Genomic DNA, 17,277 nt, shown 5'->3' with positions numbered 1-17,277 from the left:
GTTTGGCCAGGGACAAGTGAAGTGACCTATACCTAGGCCACTTAGTGTGGTTGTGGTTGAGGAGACAGAGGATGCGGGTGCTTGTAATGTGTGAGTTTTAGGACATTTCATAGTCATTACATTTTATGAGGCACTTTAGGCCAGCAGTGGATGCTAGTGGTTCCACTGTGGATGTTTATACAGTAGTTAAGTCATTATCACTTCAATCACAGCATAGACTCCAGTCTGTTATAAATCTAACATAGAATTAATGTAACTTACAAATATACACTTTTTAATTAACATACATTCAAACATTTTAGGCCTACAGTGAAAACATGGAAGATTTGTTAAATAACATAAAACTACAGGTGCCTAAAAGACACATTCACATTTCCTTGTGGATCCTTCGGTTGATGGATGAAAGTTGCATGTTGTGGCGTTTGTGTCACAGATTTGTTTGAGCTGCAGATCTTGCATACAGCTATTCTCTTCTTACTATCACCATCAACATAATCCTTGTAATCCTTATTTAACTAACTAGCCCCCTACATTGATACCTGCCTCGTGTGCTGGCATGTGTTCTGCCGTGTCCTAGTTTGTTGCCAGGTGTGCATGCATTGCACTAAAGCAAAACTTAACTGTTTCAGAACAAAAGTCAAGTCCTTTTAAGTAATTAATTGTCTCCAGTTGTCTTAAGTCACTATTACCAAGTCAACATCAAGTCAAGTCTTTTTATCAATGTTAGTCAAGTCCTCTCAAGTCCTCAAACTGTCAACTCAAGTCTGGCTCGAGTCAAGGCATCTCTGGTAAATTGGCAACAAACTTGTATCCAAAAAAAACAACAAAAAATAGCTGTCCAACTGGGCAGGAGATTTTAGGTCCATTTGAGTCCGAGGATGTACTGTACATGGCAGTCTATACCCTCTCTAGGTCAACAGTGGGGATTGGCAAAAAAAACCTAAACTATGTTCTTGAGGTAGAAACACGTAACGCTGACTAATCCCTATTTGTCAGCATTTAGCCTATAGTAAAACTGCATAGGCTAAATTAGTGGATAAATGAAGATTACATACACATACACAGACAAATGAAAATGCTATTCTGGAATTGTGAACAGAAGACTGTGGCAAATACTCCGAAATGATCAAGTCAATGAGTTGTGATATGAGGATCCAGCCCTTTGCTCTCGATATGGCTCACCAAACGTCTTATCATACAATTTATGGCAGAAATCTATCTCATTCAAGGTGTTTTTCCTGCTGCTTTCTGATTTTTCCAAGTTAGTATTGAGGTTTTTGAGACGCGAATTAAACTCTCTCTTCAGCTCAGCCTCTCTTTTCCCTTTCTCTGCCTCCAACTCAAAGATCTTGTTCTTTAGAGCTGTCTCTCTGGAAATAGCATCCGACAAATGTGTGTCCAACTGCTGTTTGAGGGCTTGAGACTCTGCAGTGCGATGTTCCACCTGCTTGTTGCTGTAGGTCAGAGCCTCCTCCTGATCTGTCAGCCGCTGCACCAGCTCCCGGTTCTCCTGTTGGAGCTCCTCTGTCCTATTTTGTATAGAAGACACTCTGTCTTGCAGACGAGTGTAGTCCTCGTGGATAGACTCTTTCATCTTCTGATGCGATCTGGCCTTCTTTGTTTCACTGTCCAGCTCAAGCTGCATTTTCCTTAAGGCCTCTGACTTTTCTAAAAAGCTCCTCTGAGAGCATCGCAGGTTCCCCTGGGTCTCGCAGAACCTCTGCTCGGCTTCCTTCAGTAAATCACGATAGGCTTGCAGTTCGTCGCCACGCCCATCCAGCTCCTGCCTGAGCTTTTCAACCTCTGATTCTTTTGTACACCTCTCATCCTCCATCTGCCTTAAAAGGCGCTCGTACTTTGTTCTGAAAACATCTACTTCATCTCTAAGCTGCGCCAGCTGACTTAAGTACTTTTCAGCTGTGTTTTTCTTCCTCTCCTCTATCAGGGCAGCTTCGGATTCAACTAGCTTCTGCTCCAATATCAGCTTCTGGTTTCTAACGGATTCCCTATCAACACAAGAATTGTCCAGCTGAGCGTCCCTCTCTCTCAGTTGAGTGTTAATCCTATCAAGAGCAGCTTGGAGTCTATCAGATCTCTGTTTATGGGCTCTGGCGGTGCTCTGGAGAATTTCTTTGTCCTCTTGGGCCTTATCAGACAGAACATCGATGGACCTCTTCAAGTCAACAATACTTGTCTTTCTGTCAAAAAGTGTTTTCTTTAGAGCCCGAATCTGCATTGTCAGACTACCGTTATCACTTTCCAAGTTGCGGAGCTGCACGGTCTGACGATCATTGTCAGCTGCCTTTTTGCGTAGGTGCCATTGCAGGTGAGCACGCATGTCCTGTTTGCATACATCTTGACAGCATGGATTCTGCTTTGGTTGCCTTCGCAAATCTTCTTCCTTCCTATAACTCTTTTTTATATGCAGGTTTTCACTATTCTTTGGTAAGACAATGTGTCCATCTCTTTTCATGCGATCAGCCTCTGTTGTTGTTGCCTCCTTCAATTGCAGTCGAACCTGTTTGTTTATTTTGTTAAAATCATCCAACTTCTCCAGAAGCTTCTCTTGCTGTCTTCTGTCTTGGTGGACTTCACCAAAATCATCTTGCATGGCATCCCTAACGGACGCAAGATGATCAGCTGCAGAGCTGGCAGCTGCGTCAGCCTCTCTCAATGTTTTCAGGAGAGGAGGTCTTGATCCCGTCCTTGAGTTGAAGTCTCCAGAAGAGTGTGCCATGGACCGTTTCCTTGGCTCTATCGCGTCATCCACCTCATCACTATAAAGGGTGATAAGCTGGACAGGAGATTCATGAAAGACCTCATCATCAGACATATCTTTAATTACAGTGTAAACCACGTATGCAAAGTCTGCAGTCACTCAATATTTCTCCCTTTTATCTCTATTCTATCATGATGACATCACAGTTAGTTCCTTGCATTGCGATTGGCTGAGAGGCATTCCCAACATCTCCAAATAGAAATAAGAGAGCACCTTATTTATCATACCCATGTCAATTGGCCAGTGCCAACTGTTAATGAGCTGGTTTTCATCATTAACATGAAACACTTGACCGTCCTATAATGAAAACAACACACAGTGTCATACTATCCATCTAACAGTGTCCTTAACTAGCATAGTATGCTCAGCTATTGTATTGGTATAAGCACGGCATAAACAGCTGCAGCAGATTGCAACACAAGCACCCATACTATAATCTCCCAGATATTCTCCCAGATAATTCATTTTAAAATACTTGTCTATAAATCTGTTTGTGGCTCTGGGCCCAGCTACATCTCAGAAATGCTGAAGCCATATGAACCCCCTAGAACCCTTAGGTCATCTGGGGCTGGCCTACTAATTGTTCACCCCATAGTTGGAACAAAACATGGTGAAGCAGCATTTCACTATTATGCACCACAAAGGAAATCCCCAACCATAGCTGTTTTTTAAGTCCAATTTAAAAACATATTTATTTAACATTGACCATCCCAATGATGTATTTTTTCTTTCTTTTTTAATCAAAAGGTGGGAGTATTTGTTCTAATTGATATGCTCCTTTATCTTATTTTAATTGTATCTATTATAATCTGTATTCATTTTAAAGTGCACTGTTGCACTCTGTATTTGTTTTTATTCTGTAAAGCACAAAAATATTAGCACGTAGGCTGGAAAAAATAATACCCAATATCATCGATCAGGACTAAACGGGATTTATAGAGCACCGAAGTCCTGACGTCACTTTCAGTAGAGGGCACCAACACACAGGTTTATAGGTTTTTTATTTGTATTGAAATCTCCATAGGGCGATTTTATGTTGCTTCATATAAGAACTGTGTTTGAAAAATAAACCGATCACCCCGGCCTTTTCACTCATATGGATATGAAGCATCGACTGAAGGTGGAAATGTACAAATATACCCAAAGAGTAACAAAATAAGCGTTAGAAACGAGCCAAACAACCCAGAGACTACATTTCCGGTCGCACAACAGAAACTGAACGTTAATTACGTTTATTTTTATTTTTATTTTATTGATATATATAATGTATCGTGGTTAGTACGAGTCGAGTCACCACCAGCTGAGCTTACGTCAACGAGGAATCTCAGGAACGCAATATGTTGACAGCTGGGCGTGACGTATATGCTCAGCGACATTGCATTCATATGTAGTTTCAAGGCTTTTGCGGTCACATTAATTCCATTTTCTCTAGAAACTGGCTGTATCAAATATGAATGGACATCATTAACGACGCACAGCCACTCCCCTGACAGAAACGCCGGGGTGGTCGGTTTATTTTTCAAACACAGTTCTTATATGAAGCGACATAAAATCGCCCTATGGAGATTTCAATACAAATAAAAAACCTATAAACCTGTGTGTTGGTGCCCTCTACTGAAAGTGACGTCAGACTTCAGTGCTCTATAGTGGGGCGCCAATCCTTCTTTAACTTGAGGTGACTATTGAACATCATGTACGCACCAAACCTAAAAAGCATTTGATAGAATTGAATGGACATACTTGCTCTTAGTCTTGGAGAGGTTTGGGTTCAGACAAGCCTTCCTTAAATGGATTAAAATTATTTATACATACCCGAGGGCCTCTATACATACTGATGGCATTACCTCAGATTACTTCCCCCTTCACAGGGGAAACCGGCAGGAATGCTGTTTATCCCCATACTTGTTTGATCTTGCGGTTGAAATTCTAGCTATCGCTGTCAGAGCCCACAAGGGAATACAGGGAATTAATAGGCTTGGAACTAACCACAAAATCTCGCTTTATGCGGACAATGTGCTTCTTTACATCACAGACCCTATAGCAGTAGTCTGCCTAACCTTCTGGACCTTTAGAAAGGTTCGGTAAACTATCCGGCTACAAACTAAACCTCTCCAAAGCATACTTTTCCCACTCAATAACCTAGCCAAACTAGATAGTTATCAGTTCCCATTTAAATTAGAACGTGAATCCTTCACATACTTAATAAAGGTTACTAGTTAATTCAAAGCACATTACAGTCAGAACATTAAACCCCTTCTGGACAACACAAAGAGTGACTTGGAAACGCTGGCCAAAACTTCCATTCTCTCTCGCATGCCGCATAAATTCAATACAAATGAATATATTACCTAGATTCTCATATGTATTCCAAATGATCCCCATGTATCTTCCAAAATCCTTCTTTATCCAGCTTGATCACATAATATCTACCTTCATCTGGAATAAAGCTCCTTCTCGGATAAAAAAAAGACCAGCCTTTAAAGATCAACGCATTGATGATGAGGATGCGTAGCGACGTAGAGTTCATCTTCCTTGGTTCAGTCATTGATGGCCATAGACCCGGAAAGCACAGAGGCTGGCATTGCTATGGCAACCTGAAGATAACTTTCCCTGCACTGGGAACTTTCGGCAGAGAAAAACACTCCCTGACTCCCACTGAGCAGCTATCTCTTTTCTCACTAGGCCAAGGTCAAGTACATGTAGTAGACCTCTCATTATTGCGAGTTAACTTGACTGGGGACAGACAGTATGGAGTCAACAAGATATAAGATATTAAATCTGAATGTGGAGTCAGGAAATCCATAATATAAATATGATAAAATAATATAAAGGATAATATAGGGCTTATATATAGGGCATGTGGATGGTGACATGACATTTAATAGGATAAGGAGAACAACTCGGAGTAAACAGGCAGTAGGCTAAGAGTAAAATGATGAAGACTGAAGAGTAAGGTGACAATATGAATGACCTAAATGGAACACGGTCTGGGCCCAAAGTTCTATCTGTGTTGACCAACAGAATATGATGGAGTGGCCAAATTGACATGACGTGTAAACAACATATCAGAATTTATCTAACATCAAGTATCTCCATAATTAACTCATTCACATTAATTAGCATAATTCTGTGTGCAGAATCTGATACAATTCACTACTCCCCTGAAAGAATGTCAGTTAGCTCCAACTGCCCAAGATGTCACCATTCTCCAAAATCTCTCGGCCACATGTTCTGGTCCTGTAGATCAGGGGTTCTCAAAGTTACCCCCAGAAATGCTTTGGCCGTGTCTTGCGATACAGCCATACATCATCATAAATCAGCCAATCAAATCATCACATTCCGTGCTACAAATACATTACATGCTCAAACAAACAACAAACAGACAAACATACTGTAGCCTACAGCAAATATCTCCACATTTAAGCCTAATAGGGATACAGACAGACAAAGATACAGAGATCTCCATATATGCGGCATAAAAGAGACACAGACAGACGGTACAACGGGTATTCTGACAATGTATTCCAACTTTATAAATGTTTTGCCAATACGTCTTGCAAAGCTATACATGGTTATTATTTTCTGACATCATGTGATTGTCAGAAAATCATCACCTACATCACGCTTCTGCGGACAGACAGGATACTTAAACTGTATACAGGTCTTTCCCCCTCCCCCCACATAATTAGTCTGACGTCTAATTTGAATATCAAATATCCCTCTGATGTATGGCTAATTTAAGTTAAATATTCAAATAATGTTCCGGTATTTGCTTTGATTGTTAGCCAAAGCCATCAAAATGATTAAAAATGGCAACCATGCCACAAATGGACAGGGGAGAGACAATGGTTCTAAGCTTGCGGATTCCTTTCGTAGCCCTGACAAAAGTAAGCCCATCATCCGGGTGTGGTCTGACGGTTGTTTTGACATGGTGCACTATGGCCACTCTAACCAGTTGAGGCAAGCCAAGGCTATGGGAGACTACCTCTTAGTAGGACTGCATACGGATGCAGAGATCGCCAAACACAAAGGTCCTCCAGTGTTCACCCAGGCGGAACGCTATAAGATGGTGCGGGCCATCAAGTGGGTTGACGAGATAGTGGAGGGAGCACCTTATGTCACCACCCTAGAGACTCTGAACAAATACAACAGTGATTTCTGTGTGCATGGAGATGACATCACCTTGACGGTGGACGGAAAGGATACATATGCGGAGGTGAAGCTTGAGGGCCGGTACCGGGAGTGTAAACGGACGCAGGGAGTCTCCACCACTGAGCTGGTGGGTCGCATGCTGCTCATGACCAAAGCCCATCACAGCAACATTGATAGCTCAGACATCATGACCAAAGCCCATCACAGGAACATTGATAACTCGGACTTCCAGCAGCACATAGACAACTTCGGGAAGGGTCCTAAAGGGCACAGCCCGTGGACAGGAGTGTCTCAGTTCCTCCAGACAACACAGAAGATCATCCAGATTGCCTCGGGAAAAGAGCCCCAGCGCGGAGACACAATCATCTATGTGACCGGGGCCTTTGACCTGTTCCACACCGGCCATGTTGATTTCCTAGAAGCGGTCTATAAGCTGGCAGAGAGGCCCTATGTCATTGTAGGCCTGCACATTGATCAGGAAGTGAATCGCTACAAAGGGAAGAACTATCCAATCATGAATGTCCATGAGAGAACACTAAGTGTTCTTGCTTGCAAGTATGTATCAGAGGTGGTGATTGGAGCCCCCTATGTGGTGGGCAAAGATCTCCTGGATCATTTCAAGGTGGACCTGGTGTGTCACGGAACGTCGGAGGTGCTCACAGACCAGGATGGCTCAGACCCTTACGATGAGTCCAAAAAGAGGGGAATATTCCGCACGATAGATAGTGGGAACGCCATCGTCACTGATGACATTGTCCAAAGGATCATTGAGAATAGGCTGCAGTATGAGGTGAGGAACCAGAAGAAAGAAGCTAGGGAAATGGCAGTAATTGAAGCCATGAGGAGGAGAGAGGAAGGAGCAAAATAGGAAAAAGCCTCAGTCGCTTAAGGGTGTGAATTAATCCAGATTGCAGAGCTTTGAACTGGACCCAACTGTGGGTGTGGGATGTGTGTAAACCATGGTTGCAAACTTCCATCTACTGTAGGAAAGAGACTGCCCATAAGTCCGACATCCCATTAGTCTGACCTACAGTACGTGGCCGGTTAAGACTGAGGTTAGGGTTAGCGACCTACGTGGCCAGTTAAGACTGACCCTGTAGCAATGAGTGGGGAAACGGATCAGGACTGCTGTCCAAAACAGCAGATTTGTCTTCATGTCACTATGGCGAGGGTAAACACACTGGACGAGATCTGTAATGAAAAAGCAACCAGGCTCCCTCAACTCTTCAAAGAGATCCTTGACCACTCCAAGAAGGAAGAGGATGATGTGGACTCCCAAGACCGAAGTGGTTCTCAAGGACCTGTTGAAGCTGATCAACAGTTAAACACAACAGATTCAAACATTTTTCAAACACACCACCTTGCCACTAGTATTAAATTATGTATAATTATAAGCATAATACATTATAAGAAACAAAAAATAATAACCTCTCTTACTGTGATCTTGTAGTGGTGTAGAATAGAGCAGTGCAGTGAACTGTTTTCTTAAAGTTGGAGTGTTGTGGTTTTTGTACTTTTTCTGTTTTGTGTCTATGGAGTTAACATTACTCTAATAGACCCGCAGGTGTGGTTATAATACTCAAATATGTCTTCCCTGTGTATTTTTGGTTTCTTCCTGACAGCTGAAAGCCTTTGAGCCAAAAGGCCCAATCGAAATACACCAAAATCATCCCTTCCCATAACCCCTCCTCCATTATCATACAACAGCTGTGGGTGTGGCTTCAGTTCATATGGGTGGTGCTAAGGTTTATACTTTTACTTATTTAATGAGAGGAACAAAGATTGCAGAAGCAGACAAGCCGCAACACACCAAATTAGAAGAGTAAATTCTTGTAGGTGCAAGGCTCAAGCGCTGAGGAAGGCCCACCTGGCCGTCGGCTCGTCAGAGGTAATAAAAGTGAAAAGGACATTCATTGAGTGCTGGCACTTTCTTCTTTCATACTTATTTAATTAACTGGTGGGTGTTGCCACATAAAAACATCACTTTAACACTTTCTGTACACTTTTTTGAAAGAAATCTTCTTCCTAGTATAATGTTTCAGGGGAGAAAACATCACGGCACTCTGTCTTTAACCCCCGACCCACTACCGTTGGATTCTGAACCAGCAATTTGATTTTCTATTAACCAAACAGTACAATATAACAAGCATAGAGGTTAACCATCGAGGATAGAACACAAAAAAGTCCAGCACTTTTTCCTCACAAAAATATGACTAATACATTAAAGTATATTGTGTTAAATAAACACTTTTCATGACCACTTCCACTTATGCACCATGGACACGCAGTGGGATGGGTGAACTAATTAATTAACAGATTCATTACGGTACTAACATTTCAAAATGTCCTGTACTTCTCTCCTGTCATGTGAAACTTGTCACTCAAAGCATAAATTTACCGTTGCGATAAATTTACCCGCTACAAAACATGTTCAAATGTAAATATGCAATATCTCACAGATGCAAAAACAATGAAACTATGATATAACAACTTAAGGCACAACATTTAATATAAATAATTGTATTTTAAAACTAAAATTGAGGACTTTGCACGCAAACAAGTAATAATAAATAAAGCCTAATCTAAACCTATTTTGGCTCCTAAAGAACCTCAGCTTTTAATAATCGAAAACATCACTACATGTTAAAGTCTACCAGAGCGATCACAACAATAGCAAGTGAACCTGTGGTGACTTTCTTTTATTTTTTGTACACAATTAAGGCGCACACAGTAAGAGCTAGCATCATCCCTTCCTCCTCTCCCCTTCCTCCCTGTCTTACCCGGCAGTCAATCCTATCTAGCTTCTCTTCTATCTTCTCTTCTATCTATTCTACCTGCAAGAATGAACTGACCTTGTGAGGTCGATGAAGACAACTTCCTGTCCGCTAGACGTCCTGCCCACATCAATATTAAAAGATGTATTTTTGTCGGTAGGCCCCTGCCTACTCTCCATTATAAACTCGTCACTAACATCCGGCTACGTTCCATCTAATTTAAAAAGGGCAATCATTCAACCACTCCTCAAAAAAAAAAAACCTGGACCCATCCCTACCATTAAACTACAGGCCAATATCCAAACTACCATTCATCTCTAAAGTTTTAGAAAAGGCAGTGGCCAGTCAGCTCAATGACATATTAAATCAACATATCTGCGACAAATTCCAATCAGGCTTCCGTAAAATGCATTCCACAGAAACAGCTCTACTTAGAGTAACAAATGACATTATGATGTTATCCGATGTCGGTGATTGCTCTATCCTGGTGTTGATTGACCTAAGTGCAGCCTTTGACACCGTAGACCATCATATTTTAATTGATAGGCTCAGGAAGTGGGTCTGTGTCTCCGGGACCGCTTTAGATTGGTTCCAGTCCTATCTATCGGACAGGTGCTTCTCTGTGGTCATTGGTCCCTACTCCTCTGAGTCCTCCACTCTATCATGTGGCGTTCCACAGGGATCGGTCTTAGGTCCACTTCTATTTGCTTTATATTTGCTTCCCCTAGGACCAATAATAAGCAGCTTTGAGGGTATTTCCTACCACTGTTATGCCGACGACATTCAGCTTTACTGCTCATTCAAGCCAGGAAAGACTGATATAATCAACACACTACATGAATGCCTATCATCCATCAATAACTGGATGGCTAGCAATTTTTTGCAATTAAATGCAGAAAAAACACAAGTCTTAATTGTCACCCCTGATAAAGTCACTGCAGATGTTGCCAACCACCTTGGGTCACTAAAAACAAACATCTGCTCTAACCCTAGAAATCTAGAAATGATTCTAGATCAGGACATGCTTCTGCATAAGCATGTCAAGTCTGTCTCCAGTACCTGTTTTTTCCATCTTCGCAATATCGCCAAACTTAGATCAGTCGTTTCACACACGGAGCTAGAAATGATCATCCATGCATTTATATCATCACGTCTGGATTACTGTAATTCCCTCTTCACATGTCTCTCCAAATCCTCATTAGACTGCCTGCAACTGGTTCAGAACACTGCTGCCAGATTGCTAACCAGGTCCAGGAGATCCTGCCACATCACAAAATTATTATCATAAATAATAGAATTAATTTTAAAATTCTTGTCATCACACACAGAACCCTCCATGGTCAGGCACCCCCATATATTTGTAACTTACTCCACCCATATGTTCCTAGAAGGCCTCTGAGATCCTCATCCCAAGCCCTGCTGGTCGTTCCACCCACAAGGCTAAAAACTAAAGGTGATCGAGCCTTTGCTAGTTTCGCCCCCAGGCTATGGAATGACCTCCCGGAGCACCTGAAATCTGTGGCCTCAGTGGACCTTTTTAAAAAACATTTAAAGACCAGCCTTTTTAGACAGGCCTTTGCAACATAGTGCTGTATTGATCTCTTGATTATTATTTATTTTTACCAGTTTGTTCTGTTTTCTCTTTCTTTGCTTTATTTTTCATTATTCTTATTTTTATTATTAATATTACTATTGTTACTATTGATATGTTTTGCTTTTATTGTTGTGAAGCAATTTGTGACTGATGTCTGTGAAATGTGCTCTATAAATAAAATGTACCCTCATTAGTAGGCTACAGAACATATTGTCTCTGTCGGGTGGAAACCTTGTATGTCCAAAGCCGTCAATATAAAAATCACACTCAGGGATGGAGCTTGTTCATTTTTTGAGTGGTGTAAACCACTCCTACAACTGGCTTTTGTGTGCAGAAAAAAATGAGCATGGTTGCTATGTTCAAAATAATTTCTGACGTAATTAAATCACACCCAGGTGAACTGGATGACCGTAGCAACCATGCTCATTTTTTCTGCACAAAAAAAGCCAGTTGTGAAATCACATCCGGGTGTGATTTCATTACGTCAGATCAGAGCTGATCAGGCTATATAATACCTTACACCACTCAGTTCACACGGGAGTGATTTTTATTGATAACAGGGCACCTTATCGAGCCGGGTTCTTATCGAGCCCACTATCAAGCATTTCCTATTATTTTGTGGAAAGACAGAAGATGACAATAAATTCTGAACAGAACCAGCATCTTTTACTAGGGCCTTCAAATATGTGTACCGTCACATTAAATGCGTAATTTTGTTTCCCTGGGCAGCGTTGGTTGGCAGGTCGATACACTTTTAGACTGACATGTTTGTGCCAGCATGGGTGATTAGATTTATTTTTTGATCACCTCTTGTCTGATTGTATACCGGTAAACATGACCTGACCTCATGGGCCGCTATGCTCGATAACATGCTTGATAAGCCCAAAGCTTATTGATACCGGGTACTCAATAAGCTTCTTATCTGTTTTTTTCGGATATCAGGCTTCGAGTTCCATCCCTACACTTGTGTGAAGTGAGCGGTGTTTTTGATCATGATATACTGTATGATGACCATGTATAGACGCAGTAACCGTGCTGCTACCAACTAATAGACAGACACCCTGCTAACGACTATACACACAAGGTCACATGTTGGAGCGGTTAGCGCCGCTCCAAAATACTAGAGGTTCGGGCCGCTATGTGGCCTTCAGACCTATGTTGCACCGTCGATCCGGGCATCATGTCTGTCTGAGTTACAGTGTTGGGGTTCTTATGAAAGCATTTGTGGAATTGTGTTATCAGCATTTGTGTGAAAAGGCACGTACTCTGCAATATTAATTGGCTCATGGATGCTGTAGTTATTGATGTACAAACGTTTCTTTTCCTGGGATGTCAGATAATAGTCCCAGATTATGTGTAGGCCTATAGAGTTTTGTGCAGATTCCTCAAAATGTTCAAACTATATTCGTATATAGTTTGAACCCACCTTGTATGGGTCCTTGAATCACAAATGCTCCTCATGAGGAGTGACATACAGTACTGTATGTGTAAAAGGTTTGATGTAAATCAAACAGGAAATTATATGCCTGTTCAAATTTTGCATTTTTAGTTCAATATTATAGCATCCCTGAACGCCCTTTACCAACCAGAATAAGATTCATATCAAGGCTGTTTGGCATTGACCAAATTCATTCATTAGCTCATGAAGGCGTCGTTTTTTGTCATACAAACTTTTCTAATTCTGGAATTCTGGGAAATCTCAAATATAATCTAATATCGTGGCAAAGTTGTTCCTCATAAGGAGAGATATGTATAACTAAGTTCCTTGGCTGTCAGTCAAAAGGGGTATGAGTTACGCTGTTAAAGGTTTCCAATTGATTACTATAGTGCACCCCTTTGGCCAATGAGAGTACGATTCTGTTTGGCATGACCATCTATACCATTCTGCAAAGTTTCTTAAAATGGACAGAACAAAAATAAGAAAATTAACAAATAGGCCTACAATAGGGTACCTAAGCACTTCATGCTTGGCCCCTTTAAAAGAAATCAAGAAACAGTTTGACCATTGACTAGTGTGCTTGAAGGTGCTGTGTGCAGGGTACTCTTAGGTTATAAACATCTATTGACAGCTGAAAAGTGACCTGTGCCACTGCCCTTGGCACACTGGCTCCATACAGGCCGTTGGGACGAGGGGGACTAGCGGCATTGGTTTTTCTTTTCTCTAGCCAGATCATTCAAATAGATGCATGATTGTCTGGAGAAGAAGCTATTTTGCAATCTACTGCCTGCCAGCTAGAGGCTCTGAGGCTACGAAGCCCTGCTTGCCCCTTGGTAGCATCTGAAACATGCATGGTTGGTTGTGGTGGCTAGGGTCTTTGATAAGCATGTGAGCTTACCTTTGTTGACACAACATCCGTCTCGGACCCACTCTGCTGCTGCGCCATCTATGCAGGGTGTGCTCTCAGTCTGTCTTCCCGTAGTCGCCGATCAGCTCTTTCGTCTTTCCATTGACCATTGTCTTTTGTTTTATAAACGGATTCCACATTAGCTGGCGCCGGGCCGACAGCTAATCTTCCTGGGGTCCATAGAAGGTACTGTACATTCAATATAAAAACATGAAAATACCGTATATTTATGACATAATACAAAATAAATACAACATAAGATTTACAGATGTGCAACGCAGAATGTTCCAGCCTCTGATCCAGAGAATTCCCAGCTCTAAGTAAGCGCAAACCATATAGTCTTGAACCCTTCTAGGCCTGTCTCGACCTGTACCTGCTGTCAGACTTGTTTATAAGCTCAGACACTTCCTGGCTTATTGTATAATCATAAACCATTATCTGATGATATTAATAATAACTGAAGACAGAAAACAGTACTTGCGCTCTCTGCTTGCACAAGTAATAACAACATCAACAACAACAATAGCTAATTATATAATAATGATAATATTAATAACAGTGATGATGATAAATAATAGTGTAATAATCTAATAATAATGATTATTATTTTTTATAAACATAAGAATTATGATGATTCCAGTCATGTGGTCAGCTGCATCATGTGTGTTTTTAAAGTTTTCCTGAAAGATAATTTATTTTGTGTGAGATTAATGTGAGAATTCCAGAATTATATTGATCGATACATAACGTTTGGGGAGATTAGTTCTTGGAAAAGGAAGTGTTAAATGACCGTGGCTGGCATTGCTGGTGTGGTAATGATGTTGCTTGTTTTATTAAGTGAATTGCAGAAATAATCTGGTGTTTGATTTAAAATTATGTTTCTGAAGAACGTGAGGCGACTTGCAATCCAGACTTGTCCATGCTGAGGGCCAGTTCATCTCTTGCCATCCATCTCCCTCCTGTAAAGATGTATCATCATCGACGTCTAACATCTATTCAACTGCCTGAACAGAGCTGGGGTGCGCACAGTGAAATAGAGACAGGTATGCTTTGTAGACCGCGAGAGATACAGTCAGTCCCTAGGGAGGATAGCTGGGTAGTGTGTCACTGGTCCGACTGACCGATCATTAGTCCAAACCCAAATCCTACCCATAACCGCACGCGGACGCCATGGGTTGAGTCTTAACCAGCCGTAGTCGGACTAACGGGATGCCGGACTAATGCACAGTCCTCAGGTGGCTGTTAGATCTGTTCCGGTCTAGCTGTTCTCATTCAGACTTAATGTCCGGTTAAGTGAGCAGTCTGCGGTGTTCTGTCCTGTTCAGAGAGGGACAGAAAAGAGAATCTCTGCACATATTTTAAAGGAGGAATTGTGGGGGAAAAAAGAAAAACATCACACCCCAGTGTGAAATGAGTATTTGATGATGATGATGATGTGGGCTAGTCGCCCACATGATGTAATTTTGTTTATTTTGACTTGAATGGGAATTGGGGCAGAATAATAATGCATATAGACTTACACACAAAGTCACATGTTGGAGCGTTTAGCACCGATCAAAAAAGAGGAAATGACTGAGCGTTACTCAAAGTGGCATATGGCTTCCGTCCACACTGATGTTCACAGCATGACCTTTCGTTGCCATACGGCGGTTGTGAGCCAAACGGCGCATCTGTTTGTTGACACGAGAACGTTTTTTCTTTGCAGGACCCATGTGGGATTCAACCTCCACGTTCCATTTCGGTCGGACCATGTAGTCTTTGTTAGACGGCATGGGCACCCGGGCCCGTGCACTGAACCCAGTGTCACCTTGTATCATCACGTTTTCTTCTCCGTTAAGCTGCTTCTCCAGATCTCTACCAGGAGTCGGACTGTCGGAACTTAATCTTCTCTCATGTGGCATCCGTTGGTCAAGGTCCCTCTGATGTCTCTCCTCTCTTGTCATCGCTGTGTAGTTGGATGACACACCAAAGATGTGCCGTGACCAGTCATTGATTAGTTTCAGCGCTAGATCTTTGTTCGATCTTGACTCTTTGGGGTGTTTATAGAGGAACATAACAGCACTTCCAATCCTGCTGTCTTTCAACGTCTCTTGACTGACATTGGGGAGTTCCTGTAGGATCCTGAGTAGTTGTTCTCTGATTCGTAGTGCCGGGAGGCTCTTGTCTGGCAGAGGGCTGATCCACTCTTTAATGGCTGATATCACGCCACTGTCTATGAAGGTGTCCTTCAGATCCTGTTTCTTCAGGTGCATGACAACAATCGGCAGCAGAGTTACCTTCTTTACTGCTGGTTTCTTCTGACTGTTGAGAATTCTGTCCTCCTCTGCAGCCTCGTTCATCTTGGTGATCATGGCGCTGACGACGTCGTCGGCATCGCTGAGTAAGGTTCCTCCATCTCTGTTCTTCCTTCTCTTCCTCCCACTCTGGGCCTTCTTACGAGCCCGCATCAGATCAAAGTCTGACTTGAAACGGGTGTCTTTACTACCTCTGTTCACGACTTCCTCCACCTGCTCCACCTCCTCCTTCTCCTTCTCCTTTTCTCCATCCATCTCTTGGTTTAAGGCAGACTCCTCTTCATCCCCAGACTCTCCAAAGATGTCTGCGATCGTTTTCTCTTCTCCAGACTCACTGTGGCTATCAGAAGCTGTCTTCTTGTCTTTACTCTTAGCAGCATTCGTCCTCATCTCATCCTTGTCTTTCTCGCTGTCTGAGCCTGACTCCCTCAGCTTGGCAGACATGTTCCTGTCAGGCTCCTCAGAGCCTCCATCACTGTCAGACACCACTCTTATCTTCTTCACTGATGGTTTGACAGCCTTGCCCTCATCATCATTATCATCATCATCATCTTCCTCACTGTCTGACAGAATGGCTTTCTTCTCCTGTACTGGTTTATCATCAACGGCATCATCATTTGCACCCTTCTTCTTGTCCTCCTGCTCTCCGTCACTGCCAGCATTCATGCTGCCTCCACCCTCCTCCTCACTGTCTGACTGCAAAACAGCCTTCCACTTCTGTCCTTGGCTTTGCTCTTCCTCAGTGTCTTTGTGAAGACCTTCCCTGCCTTCCACGTCCTCTGAATGATGCTTGTCGCTGCTCATAGCCTCCCCATCTGACACAGGGTGCTCGTCCTGAACTGGGGTGCCGTCAGCATCACCTGACTGGTTCCCAGACTTGAAGTTCTGTCCTCCGTCCATTTGCCTTAGACGAAAAACGTTAAGTAACGAAATAGTACAACAGAGAGTATAACTGTTAACTCTGAAAGAATGATCAAAATAGACGTTTATTTATCCACAAACTCTCCCAAGTTGGTGTGTCACAGGTGTGCGCTGATTGGGATAATACTTTGATGATGTCATGGTTGCTATGTGGGGTTTTTGAGTGGTGTAAACCACTCCTACAACTGGCTTTGTTAGTTTACGTGTCTGTTCGTACCAAAAAATGAGCATGGTTGCTATGGTCACCCAGTTCACACGGGTGTGATTTCATTACGTCAGACATTACGTCAGACCACAGTTGATCAGTCTATATAAGACCTTACACCACTCAGTTCACACGGGTGTGATTTTTTTTACATCTTTGCCAGGATGGATATTACGTTTTTGCCTGTGTGTTTTGTTTGTGTGTAGACGAAGG

At 42.3% G+C, this 17,277-nt stretch overlaps 2 protein-coding genes across 2 annotated transcripts; one reads left to right on the top strand and one right to left on the bottom strand.

The window, feature by feature from the left end:
- Window positions 1–6,707: 6,707 nt before the first annotated feature.
- LOC306928094 (ethanolamine-phosphate cytidylyltransferase-like) lies at window positions 6,708–7,799 on the top strand (the record flags this gene model as incomplete). The annotated part of the gene is made up of 1 exon (XM_079508014.1): window positions 6,708–7,799. The coding sequence occupies one exon, from the start codon at window positions 6,708–6,710 to the stop codon at window positions 7,797–7,799; it is 1,092 nt and encodes a 363-aa protein (XP_079364140.1).
- A 7,428-nt stretch (window positions 7,800–15,227) lies between these two features.
- LOC306928093 (protein IWS1 homolog) lies at window positions 15,228–16,838 on the bottom strand (the record flags this gene model as incomplete). Its single annotated transcript, XM_079508013.1, has 1 exon — window positions 15,228–16,838. The coding sequence occupies one exon, from the start codon at window positions 16,836–16,838 to the stop codon at window positions 15,228–15,230; it is 1,611 nt and encodes a 536-aa protein (XP_079364139.1).
- Window positions 16,839–17,277: the final 439 nt, after the last annotated feature.

The sequence above is a fragment of the Electrona antarctica genome, assembly GCF_951216825.1.
Source record: "Electrona antarctica genome assembly, chromosome: 8".
Taxonomy (NCBI): domain Eukaryota; kingdom Metazoa; phylum Chordata; class Actinopteri; order Myctophiformes; family Myctophidae; genus Electrona; species Electrona antarctica.
The sequence above is the reverse complement of the archived record's forward strand: the minus strand, read 5'-3'. Positions and strand labels throughout refer to the sequence as shown.